Genomic DNA, 22,659 nt, shown 5'->3' with positions numbered 1-22,659 from the left:
AATTGTTGACAATTTCAGAAGCTTACGAGGCGTCGTCGGAGTGCGTCGACAAACATCCAAATTGTGCGTTGGTCGTGAAGAACGGTCTGTGCCGCATCAAGTACTACAAGTATTCGTGCTGTCGGTGTCGTGAATAGTCGTTCGACGGCGAGAACAAGCCACCGTTTCAGGCAGGTCCACCCGACCATGGTCGCGGCCGTTTTGTGTTCGATTAAACTCGTTGCTTTCCTCCCTTAGCTAAATGTAAACGGGGAAACTTGAACGGGGGATTTTAGCGACCAATAAGACTGTGACAAAGGAACGACCCTCTTACATGTATAATTTTATTTAACGCGATAACAAGCTAACCCCGCGTAACTTTATTCCTTCTGTTATCTTATTCCGACGCGGCACGTTGCGGAAGAACGATTATTTAATTGAACGCGAAAATGCAGAAAATAGGTGAAAATTCGCTAGTACAGAAGAATCAACTAGTCGTTGGAGAATAAACAAGTGTACCGAGGGCGTTTGTAAATGGAACGCCAGACAGCATGATGCGTCTGTGCACCAGAAACTCGTATCGTACGGCATGTATGCACGTGTGTTGCGTGTGTAGATATCTCTCAGAGTGACCGCGTGAACAGCCAGCTGCAGGGGCGTAATTTTGTCAATGCATCGATCTTGGCCCCGCACTCCAATTCCGCCGTGTTCGACCAAGACCGATGACATCGATAATTCGACTTCGAAATCTCGAGTCGTGCGTTTAGAACGAGAGCGAAGCAAACGTTTCTAAAGCAAAAGCATGTGAGCATCGATAAAGGCTATGGACGGGGGAAGTTGCTATCGAATTTTTCCGAAATCCTGCGATACCGTAGATTTAGTAGGGACCGATAAATACGCTCGATCGTCGGCAAGGAACGAGGGATTATCATTGTTACGCCCCTGGATGAGTTGCGGTCCCATTTGCATGCGCGTTCCACGTGAAACCTGTACGCCCATGTATCCATTTAGGTAAACCTGCGAGCTTGTGCCTGGACAAGCGTGCGTGGACACGCGAAACGAAACGAGCTCCGAGCGAGTACACGAGCTGCCTGCGGTGTCTCCGCGAAAAGAAGAAGCAAAACGTGTCGATCGATACGACTGCATGTGCTCTCGATGTACTACGATAGGTAGGCTGTATTAGTTGCAAAACTTTATTTATGTGCCCGTATAGACTATTTGTACCACGATGGATGCAGGCCGCGGGTAATTTCTGTTATCTGAGCATTTAATTAACATATCGAACCGAACGAATCTGGCGATTTTGATTTACGAACCCGACTTATTAACAAATTCATCCGCGACAAGGACAGCACGGCAACTCCGAACCGGAAGCACGTCGACATCCTTTCCCCTCGTTAACGTTCCTGTCTCGAGGAACGAGTTCGAGAAACGCGTTCGATCTCTAGGAAAATATTTCACCTCGGGCTAACCACGAAAAAGTATCAAGACGTTCGTGTATTCGTCGTTCTATGTGGTCGATGTCAACTCAACTGATTCGCCTGTTCTTAATATGCGAGCATAGTCGTAGGATATTAACTATAGCAATGGTATCGAATCAAATATACGCTTGTCTCTGTGTAGAAAGTATAAAGTCACTGGTATACTGTATACGTAGAATCGAATTTAATTTTCGTCGTCCCTGGTAGAAGTCGCGAGAGGTTTTCGACGTATTATTAATCGATGAATTAATCGCGCGTACAAACACCTTTATAAGATATATGAACGTTGAGTTAATTTTAAGTAGGTAACGTTTTCAAACGATTAACGGAAACCTCGTGAAAACTGCGTTGGCAATCGATTCTCAGTGTCAATTAAATCGCATTCCGGTTTGCCTTCTCAACATCAAGGAAATCTGCGGACACCGTACCATACTCCGAGCCCGCTTTGTGTCTCTCGAGAAGCTGTTCTAATTTCTGTTGCAATTCGTTTCAATAAACTTTCCGTTTTTCCTTGTATCGTTTATTTAATTTACACCGACACAGGCTGATTCACAGGTAAGTGTCGATTACCCGAATTATTTTAGACGAGGTAGAATTTTCTATTCTTCTCGTTCGTTCGGTTCTTTTCCATTTTACTTTCGATTTCCTTCTTTTCTTTTTTTTTCTTTTTGTCCATTTGCTAGTCTTCGTTTGTTATACGCACGTTGTAGCTACCGATCCGAAATACGTGTACTGCATGCGTGTACGAAACAGTTCCGCAAGTTCTAATTACAGACTTATTACCGATTCAACAAAACGCATCTAATTACATGGTTGGTAATGACTTTCGTGCCAGATTGGAGAAAAGTTGCTCAACCGAACGTCAGCTCTTACAGTAGATCTGTATACCTATAACTGTACCGTATCCCGTTTACTATTTGAGTATTAATATTTATGGCTGTGACGCGCACCATGAATGGTAAATGTACGTGTCTCGGCGAAGGGCATCCCCCTACCTACGGTATGTTATTTAAATGGCCAGCAAGTGCTGACTTGTGTTGCAAGGATAGGAATAGAAAAGGAGTAGTCGAGCAACATTGAAAAAAGAAAAAAAAAAAAGTTTCAAGTACCTTACGATGTGGGCATGCGTTTCGTAGAGATACAAGCGGTGTATACATTTCACCATGTAACGTACCCACACGAGCATTACGTTTGTCTCTACACTTAGAAACGATCACTTGCACAAATCGAAACCGATTCTAGCTATCGAAGGATCGTTGGATTAATAAGATAGCAGCGTAGTTAAAATTCATTTTCCAAAGGCTGTATTTATATTTTCTTCTAGTAGATTTTTCAAATATATACATATATATATTTTCTTACGCGATTGCTTTAACCAAAAGTACACTTGGATCTATGAAAGTAAACGTAGAGATCTAAGCTGTGATTCATTTTCGAACTCACGATATTTTGCGTCTACTTTCGATCACCTTTTAGTAAATAAAGGTATGTTTATTGTATTATCACATTCGCTCGAGACGTATAGAGCTCGCCAGCAAATGTGACCTCGTCAAAGACTGTGATATAATCGTAGTCTCTTGCAGGAGTGAAGTACAACGAAGAATAATTAACAATGGTTTATCGATGTAAGGAACTGTCGCGGACCGAGCGCCAGTTCCTCATCGTAAATGTGTATTCTATGATATTCAAAGAACATTGTCTATAACATGAGAAGTTTTCATCAATTTTAACCCCCTAATTCTTAATGTTTTAAATCCTTACTAAAGCCTATTGAGAACAATATCTATTACGTCGAGTATATTTATCACTATTGTTAAAACAGTCGGAGGGGTAATTTCATGGAAACTTCTTCCCGATGGTTTATCATTGTATCTGTTGTAGAGACGTGTAAAGGAAAAATGGAGAGTATAGACTGATCGGCAAAATTCAATGTTGTACAGTGTACATCATACATGGATGTGTTTACGTGTTTAAACGTGGATGTAATTTCGGATATTATTCCCAATAATCGGATACATGTATATTATACACCTGACGTTGCTCAAAAGGACCTTGAAAATCCGAAATGACAAAATATTAAAAATCGAGCTTATACTTTACGAAAATACCGAATCAGATTGGTAACCGAATTGAAAAGTTTGTCTGAAATGTCTAGCAAATAAGATACATTCTTCGCGTAATTGTTATTAACCGAATCTCAATTTTTCGGAAATGTATTGTTCCTGTGTTGGCAAACAAGATTTTGTGTTTGTTCAATAAAAAGAAAGAAAAGATAAAACTATGAAAATCCGATTTTTTGAAACAATATCAGCAAACAAGCTGTCACGATAAGAATTATATCAGTGGTTTTCATGCGCAATCGTGAATCATCAATCACATTTTTATCCTATTAAAGATAAAAGTTTATTATAAATTTATAATAATACACAACATATAAATATATCTAGTATATAAAAACAAGTTAAAAAAACAATATATATATAATATATATAAATACGAGTGCTATGAAAAATACTAATATCAGCTGTTAAGTTTTGATATATATTTGACATTTTTTCAAGCAAAATGTAAAAAATGTTTGAAACATTTTCAAGTCGCATATGGTCGCAATGACAATGATTAATTGTTCATGGATACGCCTTTACCGGTCCATCGTTCTTTCAATTCTACTTTCAGTCCCAGGTCCCTCAAAGCCGCCTTCACGTCACTTTCGACCTTAGAACCGTGTAGTTTAAGGGCACTTGTCAAGACGTCCTCTATACCATGAGTAATAAATTCTGAACATTCTGCCTTATTTCGTACAGACATATTGCGTACAGCCCAAGCAGCTTGTTTCAACAGAGTCACGCTTTTAGGATAAGCTTTCATCGCTTCTACGATTACAAGCGGCGCTCCACAATCGTAAAACACACCAGCGTTTGAGGGACACCTCAGTGTTAATGCGGAAATGCATGCAAGTCCTGCGGTCACTACACACTCAGATTCCTATGATGTGATCAACGTTTCAATACAACGATCTAGACTAATTACTGGACAACGTGTTTCATTAAAAGCAACGTCAGAAAAATGCAAACTTACTCTCATTCTACTGATAGCAGAAACAATCAAAGGGCCACAGCCTGATGTTATAATATGAGACTTTACATCGTCATTTCCAGCTAAGGCTTTCAACAATTTTAAGGCTTGCCAATTTAATTTCTCTGAATCTGGATGATCGATCATAACATCTATGACGAACTTTAGCCCTCCTGCATCTTCTACTTCCTGACAAAATTCGTTCCGCACGATTAGCGCCGCTAAAGTTATCATTAAGTCACCCACGACCCCTTTATCTTTCTTATATCCTATATACAATAAAATACAATGTTAAAACTTCATGTACACAATTATTTCTAAACACAGGAACGATTAAATGCTATTTACTTGGCAACAACCCAGTAAGGACATTGAGGGCTCCTTTTGCAATAACACTTGCATGCTCATGAGCTTTTCCATATTCGTGTCTAATATCATCATCTAACACCAAGGCTCTAATTACAGCACAAGCGTCTCTTAACTCGGGTCCAGACGTATCATCACGAATCAATATTTTTTTAAGTTTGTTAAAGATATCCGCATTAAAAATACCTTGTCTATTAAGCTCGTGTTTTATACAACATTCTCTTATCCACCGTAAAAGTAATTGTAATGTTGAAATATCTGGATATCTATCTAAAATCCTAACAAATGGAGCGATGGAATAATGTACATATGAAGAACTATCACCCATTATATCTGATCATAACTAATAATAACTTCTTACTGTATTTGCAAGGCTATTCCCTCGTCATTCAACAAGTCTGGATTACCATTCATTAATGAAGTAATAGCTTTCAATGCAGATTTTATGATAGTAGCATTATTAAGACAGGCTTTCATTAATTTTATTAAAGTATTATATGCCCCCTTCTTTCCAGCATATATTCTACGTGCGATATCTTTGTCTAATTCATTTCTCAATTTGTCTAATGTATGATGAACATTTTCATAATTCTGATCCTCTATAGCATTATTAATTTGATTTAAAGAAGATACGATTAATTCGCTATCATCATTGAGAATTAAATCTTTAATGATGTTGCTCAAGTCTACACCCTATAAAAATAGAGGTGATAAAAACAACTATGTACTTATGTAACGTGTGCTAGATTATTTGAATTCTAGTATTCTTGCACATCATACTCTGAAATGTACAATCAATTCAGTGTAATAAAGATTGACATTTATATGGTAGTTAGCTATTAGTATGAGAAGACATTAATTAATTCCAAACGATATAAAAATAATATAAGTTTGATCTTATTATCGTACAATCACTACCTATGAAACACAATTAACTCAATGGAAAATATGCCTTTAACATAATAGTATAGATGCACTATTTGTTTAAGCTTAAACTACAATTTCAAGAACTTCTATGTGTTAAATAACATTAAAATTTTAATTATTCTTCTGAATGACACATTATACAATTTGCAGTAGACTTCATAACAAATGAACAAGCACTTTTCACAAATCTCTAAGTTATAAAAACAGAAATAAACAAATCTGAATACCTGAGCTTCGAATTGTTTTACCGCGTCTTCTATAGCTTCTTTAGGAGTCATCGAAAATTGCTCCATATTTTCGTTAACAACTTCATCGTAAGTTTCCTGAGTAATTACGCGAACCATTGCTATACCTTTGTTCACCGTGTCCTGAATCTCTATATTAGGAAATGAATGCTGTCTTGCGAGAGTACGATATGCGTTATCCTTATCCACGTGAGAGCAAAAAGACAAATGTCAATCTGATCGTGTTCTGTAATACGTTATACTAAATACCTATCACGATCGGATCGCAGAATGGTGGGGGTAAATCTAGGGACCCTAAGATACTACTTTTGCTTTATTAAAATAAAGTAAAATATTTTGGCTTCGTTTAAATAGAGTAAACTATATTTATTCTGCGTGCATTATAAAACTGCGTGTTTTACAATAATTTGTTTCGATATTATCTTAATGAAAGAAACGTGAAAGCGGCTAATAAATAATTTTATTCAATAATTAATATTAATTCATTTACTATATCTTTGATTAACATTAATTGAAGAAATGATTTTCGAATGTAAACGATAGGTTCACCAACATACTAGACAATATAAAAAATATACATATATAAAAATGAGAGTAAATGAAATGAGTGCGTATCTAGCTTAATACATCACAGATATGATTGTATGTCAGTTTAATACTTTTGGCGCAAGCTTTCAATACTGTGAAATTATATATATGTATATGTATGTACATATTCATTTGCACCCTGCTCATTCTTAACAGAAATAAAATTATTTATGTTTGTTACCAAAACATATTTAAATGATCGGCGTAACGGAGATAAAGAGAATTGAAAATAAATTTGAACCAGTGGGTTTCTCATCCTGGCAAAACGTAAGCAATGATTGATTGCAGCGCCCTCAGCTGCTTAGCCTGGCCTAACCGTGTTCGTACGTGTTGCGATCGAGGGAAACAATTCTTTGTCACTTACTATTTGATCCTTCCAAGTTTTCTCGTCGATTTGTTGGCAGCCGAAATTGAAAATCTCAAGAATTCGATGTACCGAAGTGCGAAGGTAGTGTTTCTGACGTTTATCGGCTACACGATACCTATATTGTCAAGTCTTGTTCTCGCATCCCCACCGATAGCTCCGCTGAGTTTCTTGCCCGTAAGAAGCCTAATCTTTTCCGAATCACTTTTGGGCGTTGTGTTTTTCAGTGTGCTAACAACGCGACGATTTTTACGTGCATCTGAAAAGTGAATGCTTTATGAGAGCTCAAGAAGCATTGCTCTTACGATTATTTACTTATCACGCGTGTAAACTTCGCTATGCTCCATTCATCATCAAAGGCGTGCACTATACGATTTTGTACGTATAAAAGTCGCCATGTGATCAAAATGAATTGTGATATTTACAAATTAATTTTCTAGTGCAACAGAGCAACGAGTTTCATAAAATTATAACATTTCATTGATTATAACTTGGCCACTTTTAAACGCTACGTACTCCATTCACGTCATTCGTTGAATAGATATTATGTTTTTCGTATTTTCCATTCGCAATTTCCATCATAAAAAGCTAATTTGTGTATTCTTTGTAAAGATTATCACAGTATTTTTGATTTAACAGATATTTTAGTATATATTATTCAATGTAATTGTAATGTTTTCACATATTGAAAAATACATTGGTTTATAAAGTGTAGCTATGATATTTTATGAATTTATCTGTAGAGAATTGCGCAAAGAATCTCATAAATATTATTTCTGTTTCAGAAATAGCATTAGGCTTCAAGAGGCGATAGTGGATATGACACGGCATGAAATAAATGTTCATTCGAAGGAAGAGGTATATTTGAACTGTGGATCTCCACAAAAGAAATACAAGAAAGAATGATAAAATCATGATACATCACATTGTCATGCATGACTAGTTATCATTGTGTTCATATCAAGTTACTTTGATAAATTTTGTGTGTCCAAAGGAGCCGACACTCAAAGTATCATAGTTCGTCATTTACATTGCTATACATATATATATATATACATATATATATACATATACATATATATATATATACATATATTATATATATTTATCAAACAAGATTTTTAAATATAATTCTATACATACACGCGAGTAGCCTTAAAAAAGAGTTACTGTAAGTTTTTAATAATTCGGGTGCTGTTTGACATATAATCAACAAAAAAATCAAATTTATAAAATGAGAAAAATCACTTTTTAAATGATGCTCAAACTGCTACAAATACTTTTAACTAGTGTACATCGATTATTGAATAAGAATCTGTTCTGACACAATCAATGGTATAAATAAAGTCAGATAAAAATGTATCAAGTCTAAGAAGAGGATGCACAACGGTCAGAAGAGATTATGTTCTGTGATTATAGTGTTGTGCAAAATTATTTGTGTTTACATACAATGTATGACTGACAAATGAGTTAATTCTAATATATTTTTCCATGGAGAAAATAATATGTTAATGTGATCGTTTCTTAATAAACTTCGGATAACGCTCCGTTTTCGAGGAAAGAGAAACGGTGCTCGTGATTGTGTGAGCAACAGGAGACCTAAGAGCAAGACTTTGTACCGGTATGAAAATTTGTCAGATTTTAAGATCTCGAATTTATAAAATCGAATGATTAAAACAACGACCGTTTTATTTTCAGACGTTGGAGGTACACGCGAGGAAGTCCTAATGCTGAAAGGAAACTTATCACCGTACTTAGACACTCATAATGAAGAAGAGTCGTCTTATGTAACCCTCAGCAATAGGCCATTTGGTATTTGATAATTTCTAATTGCAATAAGAATAAAGTACTTAAAATATGTACTAATTCGTCATTTTTGTTGCAGTATATGTAGCCGAGTCTTCTAATATAAAACCCAAGAGTAATCACGTCCTCATAGATATATATTTTTTAACCCCTATCCTTTGTAAGCATTGTAAGTATCACAGTATTCTGTGAGCTACATCTTTTTTTACAATTATATTTATTTTTTACTGATTGTTATAGGTGACGATTATGTTTGGGGCACTGGAAGAGTGGGAGTTAAGTGTAAAGGTGAGTCCTTTTAATATTTTTTACGATAAATATTACTGCAATAGTAATTCAAATTTAAAGGATTACCTTGCAATTCGTTCGTGTCATACGTAGATCCGAAAGAAATTTGTTTACGATTTGATTCGATCGAACAAACACGTTTAAACCCGTAAAAAACCGAAACATTTCGAACCGATGCGAACATTGAATTTCAACTAATGGTTTCCACGAGATTCGTAAGATAAGCGATTATCGAGATATCGATAATTTTTTGAATGTGTTTCGTGAATCATAAGTGGTACCGACCGCGTAAAGAAATTCGCAACATGATCGTCCTCTTCAAAGACAAATCGCGTGCGCCGATAACGCAGCTCATCGTCGTTTCTTCGATCACCGTCGAGGGCGGCAGCGTAGCATAGTAACACATGCAGTCGCGGTGATTTCAAGTGGCGTACTATCGTGTCCCCCTTCACCTTACCTCGCTTCGTTTCCAGCTCAGCCGGCAGTTTCTTTTCTGAAACTCCACAACCCTCTCCTGTCCCTCTTGTTCCCCACCACTGACGTTTTGCCATCGTACGACTCAGGAACGTATCTACTCTTTACCGAGCTTTGTCCCTATGCCGCTTAAATATATAAAATTTCTTAAATATTCGCCAAACCGCCGCCATTATGCTCGTTTGCATTCGATCGATACTATTTAACGACTATTAATAATTCTACCAGCTTTGTCATTTAATATGCCGATTGCAAAGAGAGAAACAGATAGCGTACTATTATCCTCCACCTCCTGCTCTTTGATTATACTCTCTTATTATAACGATTGCATTTTAAAATAACTTTTACTGCTATTTCGGTCCTTGACATCGGAGAATCTCCTGTTCCTGGTACCCTTCCCGATACAGATGTGCACCGACTTCGATGAAAATGACATCGAATGAATTTCCGCGATGCGTCATATCCCTCGCGATAAGTGCAGAACTATTTCATGATAATTCGGGCATCTTTGGCGGGTGTGTATGCCGAATATAGACGAGGCTCGCCACGAATACGTGGAAGATACAAAATTAGCGAGCAGAGAGATAGAAGAGCACAGAGGTTTTCTTCGGGTCGTTCCTTGCGAGCGTATATTGGCGTATAGGCCAGCCAGCAGCAGATATCATAGGCTGGCAACTGTGCAAACGAAATTACTTACGTTTCGTTGGATTTCACGCTCGGAAAAGGAAACTACCGTGCGGCGATCACGTAGCAGACAAGCGTGCGAGGCGAGTGCTTTTTCACTCAGTCGCATTAGCACGAAATCGTACGAAAGAAAGCAGAAATCCGAGATGTAGTTGATGTGATGCGCTCACGCGTACAATGGTCGCTTTGCACGCTCCTAGGCGGCGTGTTACTCCTTGTCGTAATCAGGCGAGTATCAACCAGGCCTCCCGTGGTTAATCATTGAAAATCTGTGCATTCGATTACCGGGGTCACCTAACCGCGATGTTCAAGTACTCCTACGTGCTTCTCAGCGCGTTTGTTCCGTGTCCGATATCGACGCTTTTGCTTGGTGGAAACTGGAATAAGAAGAACAGAGAGAGAGAGGAAAAATAAAAGGAAAGGAAAAGTCGTATCACGATAAAACGGTTTTTTTTTTCTTGTCCCTAAGACACGTTTCTGAACGTCTACACCCTTCCATGACCTACGTTCCGCTCGATACGTCCTTGCAACTCCGATTTAGCACGTTGGATTTCACGGACACCTGATGACTGTCGCTTTTACGATTAGCTTTTTTTTTTTCTTGGGAACGATTAACCCTGGAATACTATAGCGGGGTTCTGCATTCTTTACTCGTGCTGGATTTGGCTATTTTTAAAAGATAAAAGTCCTTTATCGTTTATATTTTTTTTAGTAATTTTGTTGTATTAAGATTTTAATCATGCGTATGAAATTGTTCGAAACGGTTGTCGTCGTGTTAAGAAAATGCTGTTTTCACATATTTTCATGATCAGACTGTATATAATTCGCTCGTATAGCGTTAATTGGATTGTGTATGAATGTAATATCGCAGGGTTAACATTGGTACATTATATTCAATATAAAGTCGTACGTGATTCATAAGCAGACGCGTGTACCAGAGAAAGAGAGGAAAATAGAGCATTTCTAAATAACAGATGGAACGATCATCTCAAAGTATAATTTTTTTAATTCAATAGAGAAAAAGGAAGCAGGAGTGAAAGTCCGTGCAATCGCATAGTTATGGTAGAAACTAAGCGCGGGAAAAAAGCGTAGACTGGAAAGAAACGGGATGAAAGAGTCGCATCAAAGTATACTCTCGTATGGTCTGAAATAAGAGGACTGTGGACCGTAGATTATTCAGTTCGCAAATATACTTCCATTCTTTATATGAAACGGTGACTTTTTCGTTTTGTCGTTGAAAAGGAACGCGTTCGCTTCAGAATCACCGAACAAAAATTCACAGAATCTGACTAAAAAATTCCTCGAAATTCCTTTCTTTCTTCTACTCGAGAAGAAATTTTCGTCGACTTTGGTTGAAAGTTATACTGGGAACCACCGATCGAGATTTGGCAGCGTTTTCGTGGCTCTCGTGACTTTCGCCTCTCGATTCGCAGGAAATTCTGTCAGGAAAATCCGCAAGTGCATTTTCACGAAAATAATTCCTGATCGCAATTAGAATTCTTTCCCGGTACAGTTCGTTTGGGAAATTGTTGGTGCGCTTCTTGGAAAAACGGGAGCCAGATGTATTTTAATTAGAATATATCGTAACGAGACAATATCGAAATTATTCTATTCATCGACGAGCGCTGTTCAGGTACGTGCCACTTAACGTCCATATCGTGGCTTTCTTCGCGCATCGATCTGCTCGTAAAATTAAACTCGTGCGTCATTCGTGATCGACGCTTTCGAAATTCATCGACGTTTAGGACCTGTCTTTTTTTGAGTGGCGCCAGAGGTTGAAATTTTGCGCGCGTAAAAAACGTTAGCCGTCTGATATTTTCGTCGGTGATACTCTTCGACTATGCGCGACGAGCTAGAATAGATTATAAAAACGGAGAATCATCGTCCGGCAGAAAGTAAAGTCTTATCGAAACGAAGATGGTACACGCGTTAAGGTTAAAGAGGAGTGATGCTTAAGTGCGATTCAACGATGCGTTTCACTTCTCTCGGTCGACAAAGCGGGAGAAAACGATGAGGCACCGAGTTGTTTCGAAGGACAATCGAACGGGGTCAAAAGTCCTTCTGTTGCTACGTGAAACGAACGAAGCCATGGAAACGAGCTCGTCGCGCAAGCGCTTCGCCCTTCCGCCGCTTTCCCCCCTTTTTTCCTCGATTTCCGGCTTCCCCGGTTCGTGTCTCCCTTCCCCTCTGCCCGAGCAGATACACGAGTTTTTCCACTTTTTAACCATACACCGAACGACGAATCGACGCGTATCGAAATTTTTCGTTGTCGCCAACGAACCGAACGAAAAAGAATCTTTTCTTGTTGCTCGATGTATCCGGCGATGCGACGAAAACCTCGCTCTCTCTCGTGCTGTCGAACCTAGGCGCGTTCGAACGTTCGTGGCTCGTTACTCGTCCAGGTACTTACTTCGACATTCCCTCCTCTAATTTGTATTCGATTCATCTCTGGAGAACGCCCTGCACATTCTTATCGACGAGGGAACATTTAACTTCCGTATTTGTTGCTGGTAAGCAGCGATGCATCGTTTTGCTATGCGGCAAAGATACGAGAGCCTCTCGATAGCGGCTGGATCGTCGACGATCTTAATCGACCACGATCGTCAGACGCGTACGAAAGGGTCAGTGGAAAGTGTCTTTTCTACGTTCGTCGCTCGATGTCGGGCCCGATGATTGTTCCGTAGCCTGTGGCCTTAATTGAATGATTTCGATCCGAACGACCTCGAACCCTCCCTCGCCCGTTCCATTTACACGGCCGATCCGAATGCACTTTGACTGTGAAACGGAAGCCTCTCGCACCCGCTACAGTTATGCTACGAGTATCATCCGGTTAAGTTTAAACGGTCGAGTCTTACGCGTTTACGTAGGGGATCGTCGAAGAGATACACGCGTTCGTCTCCAGGCGTTTCCAGCGGCCCTCCTAAATAACTGAGTAAATAATTCGAATAAATAATTACCGGTATCAAAGTGAGCGGTTTACGTAGCAAGCTATTTATCTGGAATAGCCGAATACACGCGTGGAACCGCTGCATCGAGTCACGTAGAGATTCCTGTATCCTGAAGTTCGTGACGCGTTGTCCAAGAGTCGGGAAACTCGAAAGTGAATTCCATGGTGGGGAAAAGCAGCGGTTGTCGAAGTTACACGTAAGCCAGCGACGCATAACAAGTCCTTCCGTATGTATAGAAGGCGTGCTTTGACTCGGTCTCGAGTGCGCGGATACGTACTGCCTACTTACGTACGTGCACCGGCGCTCGTACACGAGCTTCTCGTATCAGGTCGGTCGATTAAACTAAAATTAACTCGTCCACCTCGAACAGGCGAGTTCCCTCTTTCGGAGCACCTTCGAGCACCATGCGGATCATTCGTGTCTCGGTGCTTAGCCGCTCTCCGCTCTGTCTTCTTGCCTTTTTCTTTTTCTTCTCGCATTTTCAATTTCAGCCACGCATTTTCTCGACGTATCCGTCTCTTTTAACGGACGACGAAGCTCTTTCTCTCGATGCGCGGTCCACCTAAATAATTCTTTGTGTTTTTCTACTCGACCAAGTTTTTCGATCGTGCAACGCGCAGTTACCGACTTTTTTCTTTCTGCCTGTTGGCGTTCGCGAGAGAAAGGAGCGGTCGTTGCACGAGCCGGAGTTCGGGCATTTTTGTAGGATTCCCTCGCTAGGAGTTTCTTCGTTCAGCTTTTACGGTTTCGGCGAGAAAACCTTTACTCGACTTGCAGCCGTCTACTTCTCTACCTACCTGGTTCTTCGTGTTCTTTATTTTCATAGCTCGTCGATCTTTTCCCTCCACCGAACCTCGCGAGTTCGAGATCGATTTCTTGCCAGATTCGCAGCATCGTTCGCCGTTTTTTCTCTCGCTCACCCCACGGTTAACCTCGAGTATCGGCGAGTATGCGACACCGGTCACGAACAGCGTTATACTTTTCGCTATTCACGTTATGCGAACGGTGCGAGAAAGTCACGCGGTCGCGCGGCGATTGAAATTGATGGATGAAGGAAACGCGTTGACTCGCCGCTTCTAATAAACGTGACCGTTGCAATAATTTTCGACCGTAATAAGTTTCGATAGCGTCAGATAGCTCGAGCACACGCCTATCGTTTTTCTTTCGCCGCGGTTCAACCCTCTCTTCGCCCTGCTGACACAATACGATTCATTCATCATCCTTTTGTTCCATTTTTTGATACGCTTCCAGCGGTCTTGGCGCATAACCGATTTACAATATATACATATTTATGAGCGGAATATTTGTATAGCTGGAAAGAGTCGGCCAGAGTTATTCGAGCAATGTTCCAACTAGACTCGCGGAAGTCGCGGATAAAACTAGAACTCCCTATCTCGTCGTGTTCCTCGAGTTTTTTTACCACGCGATATCGAGATTCAACTGGAATCGTACGTGCGCGCGAGCGCACGGATACGCTTCCTCCCTCGCTCTTCGCTCTACGCTAAAATTAATGTATTCAAATTGACCACGGGAGAATAAATGGCTCGCTCGGCTTTATCCGATCTTAAAGGATAAACGGAACTGACGCTTCGTAAAATACAAGACGCGTTGTTAGTTGGCAATCGCTAATGAATTGCATCGCGTTCGCTTTCGGTATAACGACTCGTGTTCCCGTTCCATACGGATCGACGTGTCTCTATTTTCTCGTGTAACATGTAAATTACGCGGTAGACAGACGCGCGAGACAGTGGAGAAGACGGAAAACAAGGCGATAGGAAACGATCACGCGTGCTTATTTTCTCTATAGCAGCAATCGTTGCGTGACCATTCCGATTAGGCTACCGACTGTATTTCGGCGACTGTTATATCTACATGTAGCCGTGTACACGTGCACACACACATGGGACCGGGATGCACGCAATGGAGCTGCATTGATTCGCAGATATAGAAGCCCCCAGGCTCAGGGCGGAGGTCATGGGTAATGGAGTGCACCGTCACGTTGCTATGGGAAATTCAGGATTACCGGGGTAAACGATGGAGTCGACACGAGGAGAATAGGACATATTTCGCGAGTTTCCTAGTTTACGGGTGACATGGGTCGCTGATGGTGTTCCCGTTGAATTAAAACGCCGGTATTTATGCGGACCAGACCGTCAATTTCGTCTTGCGAGGTAATCTCGACGTTGCGACGATACGTCTTCCTGCCCGATATGTTTCCAAGAGATGTTCGCTTGGAATTTCGAAGAAAATCCTCGTGAAAATAATTCCGTTTCGAAAATAGAATCGACGATTTATCTTTCGAGCTTCTCGCAAAGATACATACATATGTACATGCCGAGATGATTAAACCGAAGGACGAGTGCACGCGATTCGCGTTCGCGGATCGAGCACGTACGTTTCCTAGCGGTCACTTTCCGTTCGGTGATTATATTCGTTTGTTAATTATTAGCGTCCAAGCACCCGCAATTTTGTCGATTACGTACCGCTGTAACGTAACTCGTCTCATTACCGAGAATCTGCTGCCTACGCTTCCTCCTATTTTCCTATATGTCATTGTTCGCGATTCCTTGAATCGAAACTGAGCAATTAAGGAGGGAAAGACCGAAGTTTCTCTCTCGTTCTCTGTTCTCTCGCTTTGACTTCTGCTTGAACACGTTTTCAACGTTATAATGGAAACGTCGGCGTATCCCGACCGAACGTAGAATGTGCGTATAAGAGGAAAAAAAAAAAAAGAGAACAACACGATATCAAGCATGAATCCGTTTATACGAATCAATTTACATGGTTAAGTAATCGATGGAATCGACTTGCCGTTGCTTTGATCGCTGCTTTTCCCCCAGTGTGCAGCTCTCTGTTGGAATTATTTTGCGCGTTAACTCTTTCGATATGCGCGCGTACGACGACGCGCGAGACGACGAAAGTATCAGCCAGTCAAAGAGCGGAATAAAAAACGAGTTACCGGCACTCTCGTATTATACGGGTGCAGCAGAGCGTGTCTTCGTCACGTTGCCGTATTTAAACATTGACGGAAGCAAAAGGGAGCACGCGTTGCATTATACGAATCGACGCGATCGACCGATTTTATAAGCACGCGAAACGGCTCTTTCCATCCCTAGCATCTGCCCATATTAAGCCGCTTTGTTTGTATATACGCGCCCATCTACTTACTTACGTTGCTGGGGAAAAGTTCCAGTATTCGTCGTCGATGAGATTCGACATCGACGATTCTTTATTATTTATCTTTAATAAATATGCTCTTTATCGTATCGATAAATATTTCTTGAGCCGTGCCGAACAGTCGATAGTGCCCCCAGCGAGCCCCCCTGTGTCGGTTCAGTACAATGCCGCGTATTGTTATCGCGATGTCCATTTAAATACTCGCAACGACTCGCGACTAATCGAACTAGAGCGCCGTGAAAAAAGTTCTTCATTTTGTTTATATCGCTCGATACCGCGACCATGCACGGTCGCCAAGATAAGATTTGTATGCAAAAAGTGACGACAAAGTTCTCTTTGTAATCGGGTATCGGCGTGTTCGTGTGCGTGTGCACGCGCTAACGCGTGACGATTCATCGCGCGCAAGCTTACGATGATCCCTTCGACCATCGTTGTCTTCGAACCGATCGATCGACCGATCGATCTACCATCGGTACCTACATTAAGGATGCCGCTTTTGTACGCGATCACGATCTGGGAGGTTGTTCGGGGCGTGTCGTTTAGGCGTTTAGACCACGCGTATAATTCTGTTCTCGGTGCGTTTCCTCCCATCTGGCTAAGCGAGTTTTTGTCGTAGCTTTTATTTCAGCAGCTACGAGACTCGAGCCGCGCATAGTTGAAAGTTATCAAGCAAGGTTCGCGCAATAGAGATATTTAATAACGTGCGTGGAGCGCGCGTGAAAAGCGCGCCGCGCCTCTTTCGACCTGATTTAAAACATACCACCGGCTCGCGCCAAAAGGAAACGCGATTCTTGCCGCAACATCGACAACGTCGGATATCTAAGGATTTCTTCGCTCTCACGATGCACACCTACCAACGTGAAATCGAGAATGCCTCTTAAAACGTTCTCTCGCCTCTCGGTATAATCCACGCTAGGAAAATCTACTGGAACGGAACGCCATATCGTTCATCGTTCTCTTGGATGCACCAGAAATACTTTTTCGGTTTTTAAGATCCATTAACATCGTTGCTCGGCAAATCGCACGTCTATTCCGCTTGACGTATCCGTATCCTATAGAGGATACTAAATACAACGAAAAGAAAAGGAAAAAGAAAATATTTCGTGCGTTTCCGGAACAAAACGAAAACGTTGAAAATATCGGTAAACCAGAGAAACGATTATGGACCCGTCGATTGAAATTTAATCCCTCTCCCTCGTAGCTGTACGACGAGAAAGGGTCTATCATTTGGCTTTCCGATGGGGAATCGATCGGTCCTTTTGTGCCTAAAATGCAGGGCGAAGGGTTGGTACGGCGTTGGTACTGTGACCTTGAACAGGATACCCGGAGCAGGGCGCATGCGCGGCCGAATTCGATCATCCCACGTCCGGGGATCCTTGTATCGCACCGCCTCTCCCCGCGTGTCCCCTCTTTTACCATGGAAAGTCGCTTTTCACTTTCACGTCCCTTTCTTCCCTTTCAAGTACACGCGCGGCCCTTTCATGTGACTCGAGTAGCGGGAGGCCCTTGGTGCGCGCGAGAGCACGTGCGTACGCACTTGAGCGTATCGCATGCAGCGCTTTCACGATAAGAGCGAGAGTAAAGACTGATCGTAAAGAATGAAATCTTATTCTAGTATCGTCAGCATTGACATTTACGACGCGGGAAAAGGGGACGGGATTTTCGATTCGTCTCCTCCTTGTCTCCGATTCTCGGGCATAGAAGAGAGAAGTTTAGAGTCACGTCTCTCCATCCCCCTCTTTTCACCAAAGGATTTTCGCCCATTGAATTTCCGTGGTGGCGAATAAGTTTATCCCGAGGCCCGATTCGTTTTATCACCGATTTATTTTTACGCGTTCGAGTCGATGGAATTTTTACCTATTCCGGATCTTTGAGTCATCAAACGGAGGATCTACGTCCGACGCGAACGATCGCCGGGAATTGAACGTTTTGCAAACAAGACACGTGGCTTTCAACGGTACACGACATCGGTCCAGCTCGATTTAGTCACGAACGACAGCGCGAATGGTGTCTCTACTTTTTTTTTTCAAGCGTCACTTTTATATCAGCTATTTAATCGGGATCTTTATTCCATCGTCTGCCTAGAAACTGCAGATACGCTCGCTCCGAGACTTTATCGCAGCTGGTCCTAGATAAGAATAAGCCCGAGTTGACAGACCGATTGTAATTCGATGATAATTTTTAATTAATCGTTCGAACGTATTCCGAACGTACTCTGCGCCAAGTCGACGATTACTTTATATCGTAAGAGAGAAATAAAAAAGAAAGAAGGGAACTAAACGAACGAAGATTTAATTTGCGTGGACAATCTCGGTTTTACTTGATACAAGTCGTCAACCTTTGTCACCAATCAGACTGTAGAATTTCGATAATGTTCCCGTGTATTAGCTTTAGTCGATAATCCAACGGAAAAATCGTGCGCTCCGTGGAACGGAAGTCTGTTTCCACTCGAAGTGAAATAAGACGAGATCCCGCGAGCGTGAGAAGCGTGTAAGCCGAGAGTAGAGAATGGTCGAGGAATTTCCACGAAGCCTCTTCGATCGCTCGGCAAGCCCGGGGTCCGGTAGTCGTTATGTACATTGGTGGCTCGCATAAAGGCCACGGAAAGAGCCGAAACGAGACGGAAGGGACCGAAGTGTAACGCCGACGGTCGAGCACGAGCAACCCTCGGCAGGCTGCGACTGCTATGGCTATTGACCGAACTTGGCGGACCGGCCGGTCAGCTGTGCGCCGAGCCGCCGGAGATATTTTCTCTGGCAGGAAATCGTCAGCGTAGATGTATGATTCGCGGCCGGTGGCAACGGCAAAGAAAAGCCTGCCGGAGAGAACGGAGTCGTCGAGTGTGTCGGACGAGATCCGTGGAAAAGTTTGACGCTTCGGCAACGATCGGCGAATGTGGAAAGGCAGAAGAAACCCAGAGAGACGATATCGGACAGCTAGACAGAGAGTCCGTGCCAAGTATCGTAGTATGTGACCGGTGATTGGACAAGAAATTCGTGGTGCGACTTAACGCTGTGTGTACTTTGGGAAATCATCAAAGAACACTGACTGATTTCTCGCGACTTTGGCGACCGCGATCGAGTGAAAGCCGAAAACTTGGGAACGTTCTCCTTATGCTTGTGAATGATGGAATAAACTTGCACGGAGTAGGAGGACGTCGGTGTGTCACGAAAAAGAGCAGAAGAAATATAGAGGAGAAAAAGGGGAAGAAGTTGAAGACTTGGCCCGCGGTTGGTAGTCGGCACGTAGACCGGCTGTACTCGGCCAGCAGACGAGTGTGAAACAGAGAAGTGGAAGAGAGCAAGGGAACGAAACGCGAGAGAAAGAAACAATAGTAGCGAGGGTAGAAAAAGAGAGGGCGACGAAAAGAGTGAAGGAACGAACGGTGGTCGGGAAAGAGAAAGAGTATATCGCAGAGGAAAAAGACAGACGTATAGATAGGTGTCGTGCACATACGTGCAGAAAGTGACGTGTGTACCGTCGTCGTGTGTGCAGGTGTGCGCGTGGTGCAGGCTGCCGGTGCAAAAAGTGCAGTGCCCAGTGGACTTTTCCATCTCGTGCGTGCGCTGTTTCTGCGAGTAGGCACGTATATGCCGGTGTTCCGGTGTGGACTGATCGGAGAACGAATAGGACGGTAAGAGAGTTCGATACTATGGTTTTCTTATGCCAGAAGCTCGATTAATGAAAGAAAAGTCTCGTTTCAAGTGCATCGTAGCTTTTCGCAGTATTGTCGAAATTCGGCTGTGTCATTTTGTAGGAATTGGAAAATCGAGAAGCAAGAATCTTTTAGTATCGATTTAAAAAGCCTACTTGAATCGTTTGTCTCGACGGAACGGTCTATCAAGGAGAAAAGGATATACGTGTGGCGAGAAAAGAAACGAGGTAATAAGATCGTCCGTGACGAACTGCTTTACCGACAGACCCGTTGACTCACTGTTGGTAAGGTGGCTCCATAGTGATCTATCGACGAGGAAGAACGCCAGGCAGACCGAGGAGACGCAGCAGTCGCGGATTACTGGTGGTCGTGATAAGGGCAACCGCGGATGTGTTCCGTTTTGTGATCGACGATCTTTGCGCGGATCGTTTGAATCGACGTCTACTGTTTATTACACAAAGAACGAAGAATATGGAAACGTTGTTAATTGGTTTTATCGTACGGTCGATGACCGACTGTGAGAATTAAAAAAGGAAGGGAAGTCGCCAGATTCTCGCGCAACGTTACGTGTGACTTGGTGAACTCATGAGATTAGCTGAGCACGTTTCTACCATCAACGACCGCTCCTCTGTTCGTCCCTCGCCGCAACTCGAGAACTACTTTGTAACTATATCTAACTCGTGTTGAATTAACGCACGCTATCAAGACGGCAGACAGAAGCCGGTTGTTTTACCGCAATTAACGACTACGATCGAAGGTTACGAAGATCCAGAGCACCAACAACGTCCTTTTTCCAACGCGCTCTCTGTCTCTCCATCTCGATCTTGAAAAGGCAGTGATCGATTTCCCACGGGAGACTAAGAGGTTAGAAGAAGTAACACGAAAGGAGCAACAAAGCAACGAAAAAACGTTAACGGGCACGTTTGCTTCGGTAGGCAGAAATAATCGGAGATCGAGGCGCGCGCATGTCGTTGGATCCGCGACCGATTCGATCTGAAGCGTGCGCGAGCAGAAAATCTTGTTCGACCGCATTGGTAAAATAATTCGATCTAATTGACGAAGGGAACCGCTTTAAGGTCATCTGGACTTGCTCTCTCGAATAACCCACGAGGATCTCTCTTCTCTCGTCTATACAGGCTCGCGGGACTACGTTGAAAATCGTTCGGTGTCGTTGCTTGACGAAACCGGTTTCGTTCGGCTCGGCGAATCTCGGCGTTTATACAAAGGTCGTGTGTGCGCGCACGAGAGAGAGTGGTAGGAGTGAGATTTATGGAAAACGAATTTACACGAGGTCACACCCACGGCAGCGACTCTCTCTCTCTCTCTCTCTCTCTGTTTTTTTTATTTTCTCTTCTTTATCTGTGGTGTCCATCTATTTCCACTTGGAGAGTATATTAATAATAAAGGACGAAGTTGAGGAATGCAGCTCGATTCACGTCATTGGATCACGTCGTTGGATCACGCCGACCGAGAAGAGGTTACCCATTGGAAATTCGACGGACCTTCTCTCCCTCCTTTACGCTCTCTATCTCTTTTCATGCTAATAACGAGTGGAATCTTTCCTTCTCAAAGATATCGACGTGTTCGACGATAAGCTAACCATCGAATACGAAACGACACGTTTCTCCGCAGCTGATTGGCAATTAACATTGCGGCGATTGGACGGAGCCGGTTTCCAGCGACGACTAGAAGAAGCCCTTCGAATAGAACACAGAGAAAATCGGGGATCGCGCGTTATCGTTTGGCCGTGAGAAAAAAGAACGGACATACCGGCGAATCGGCGAATCGACGAATCACGACCTACTCTACTACTACGTCTGTCTCGGACGAATATCCGATCGCTGAATTGCTCTCTGCCGCGTCTCGGAAATAGAAAACGAAAGAAAAGAAGAAAGTGTGCAGCGAAGCTGGATCACGGCTGCGTTGGTGGCGGCGACATGCGAATGACCTTGAAACGCGACTCGACCGAAGCGATTACGTTTTTAACACGCGAGAATCTGACAACGACGACGAGAACGTACCGTCCCGGAGGGCAGTAGAGACAGGCGAGTAAGTAAAATAAGTAGTTTGTGTGTGTTCCGTGAGACGGAACCGAAAGGCGGAACCTCGAGAGGAAACCTCGCCAGAGGCAGACGAGGCGAACGCGAAGGCGACGATGACGGGCGACTCGCGTCGATCGAGGGAGGCTCAGGACTCGCCGGAAAGTAACAACTCGAAATCGACAGCCTCAGTGGAACCGTTTAATAAAACCTAGTCGTGGCTGGAGCTTTGATGATCGTGATAGGCCTCAGCGATGAAGCGGGCGTCGAGTGCATCCGCCGCAGCTGCTGCGACCGCTGCTGCCTCGCAGGTGCAGCCTGCGGTCAGCTTACACGGCAGGATACACGATCTCTTTAGCCCGATAACGACGGCGAGCTACGCGGACAAGGAGGAATACGAGAAGCTCGCCGAAACCAAGTTCAGGACCGACACGACCAAAGTATTGCCCAAGGGAAACCCGAACGATGACACTAAAGCTAAATCCACGGCCATGTCGCGGCTCTTAGCCGTCGATTCTGACAATTACATGCTTCGCAAAGGCGCCACCTCGGCGAACGCCGCC

At 42.7% G+C, this 22,659-nt stretch overlaps 3 protein-coding genes across 8 annotated transcripts in view; 2 read left to right on the top strand and 1 right to left on the bottom strand.

The window, feature by feature from the left end:
* LOC100743573 (thrombospondin type-1 domain-containing protein 4-like) overlaps window positions 1-1,976 on the top strand; it is a 40,770-nt gene extending 38,794 nt beyond the window's left edge. The window contains exon 19 of the mRNA XM_003494012.3: window positions 19-1,976. Coding sequence (XP_003494060.1) covers window positions 19-137 — 119 coding nt within the window. The 3' untranslated portion in view covers window positions 138-1,976. The remainder of the gene's footprint in view (window positions 1-18) is intronic.
* A 2,052-nt stretch (window positions 1,977-4,028) lies between these two features.
* On the bottom strand, window positions 4,029-6,315 carry LOC100743326 (armadillo repeat-containing protein 6 homolog). The gene is made up of 5 exons (XM_033324067.1): window positions 6,056-6,315; window positions 5,263-5,594; window positions 4,884-5,179; window positions 4,539-4,804; window positions 4,029-4,445 (listed from the first exon to the last, which is right to left on the bottom strand). Exons 1-5 carry the CDS (start codon window positions 6,170-6,172, stop codon window positions 4,080-4,082), a joined length of 1,377 nt encoding a protein of 458 aa, XP_033179958.1. The 5' UTR covers window positions 6,173-6,315; the 3' UTR covers window positions 4,029-4,079.
* A 655-nt stretch (window positions 6,316-6,970) lies between these two features.
* Window positions 6,971-22,659, top strand: part of LOC100743083 (phosphatidylinositol 3-kinase regulatory subunit gamma) — a 31,707-nt gene continuing 16,018 nt past the window's right edge. For 2 of the 6 annotated variants that reach the window (XM_024371605.2, XM_012392462.3), the window contains exons 1-5: window positions 6,971-7,109; window positions 7,811-8,646; window positions 8,724-8,837; window positions 8,911-9,000; window positions 9,072-9,119. In XM_024371605.2, coding sequence (XP_024227373.1) covers window positions 8,753-8,837; window positions 8,911-9,000; window positions 9,072-9,119 — 223 coding nt within the window. In that variant the 5' untranslated portion in view covers window positions 6,971-7,109; window positions 7,811-8,646; window positions 8,724-8,752. Of the gene's footprint in view, window positions 7,110-7,810; window positions 8,647-8,723; window positions 8,838-8,910; window positions 9,001-9,071; window positions 9,120-13,382; window positions 13,422-17,513 lie in introns of those variants that run through there. The other 4 variants (XR_001102715.3, XM_012392459.3, XM_033324066.1 and 1 more) reach the window with 3 other exon arrangements.

Source organism: Bombus impatiens, unplaced genomic scaffold, assembly GCF_000188095.3.
Source record: "Bombus impatiens unplaced genomic scaffold, BIMP_2.2 scf_1445, whole genome shotgun sequence".
In the NCBI taxonomy this organism is placed as follows: domain Eukaryota; kingdom Metazoa; phylum Arthropoda; class Insecta; order Hymenoptera; family Apidae; genus Bombus; species Bombus impatiens.
Note: the sequence above shows the minus strand (reverse complement) of the source record. Positions and strands in the feature narration are given on the sequence as shown.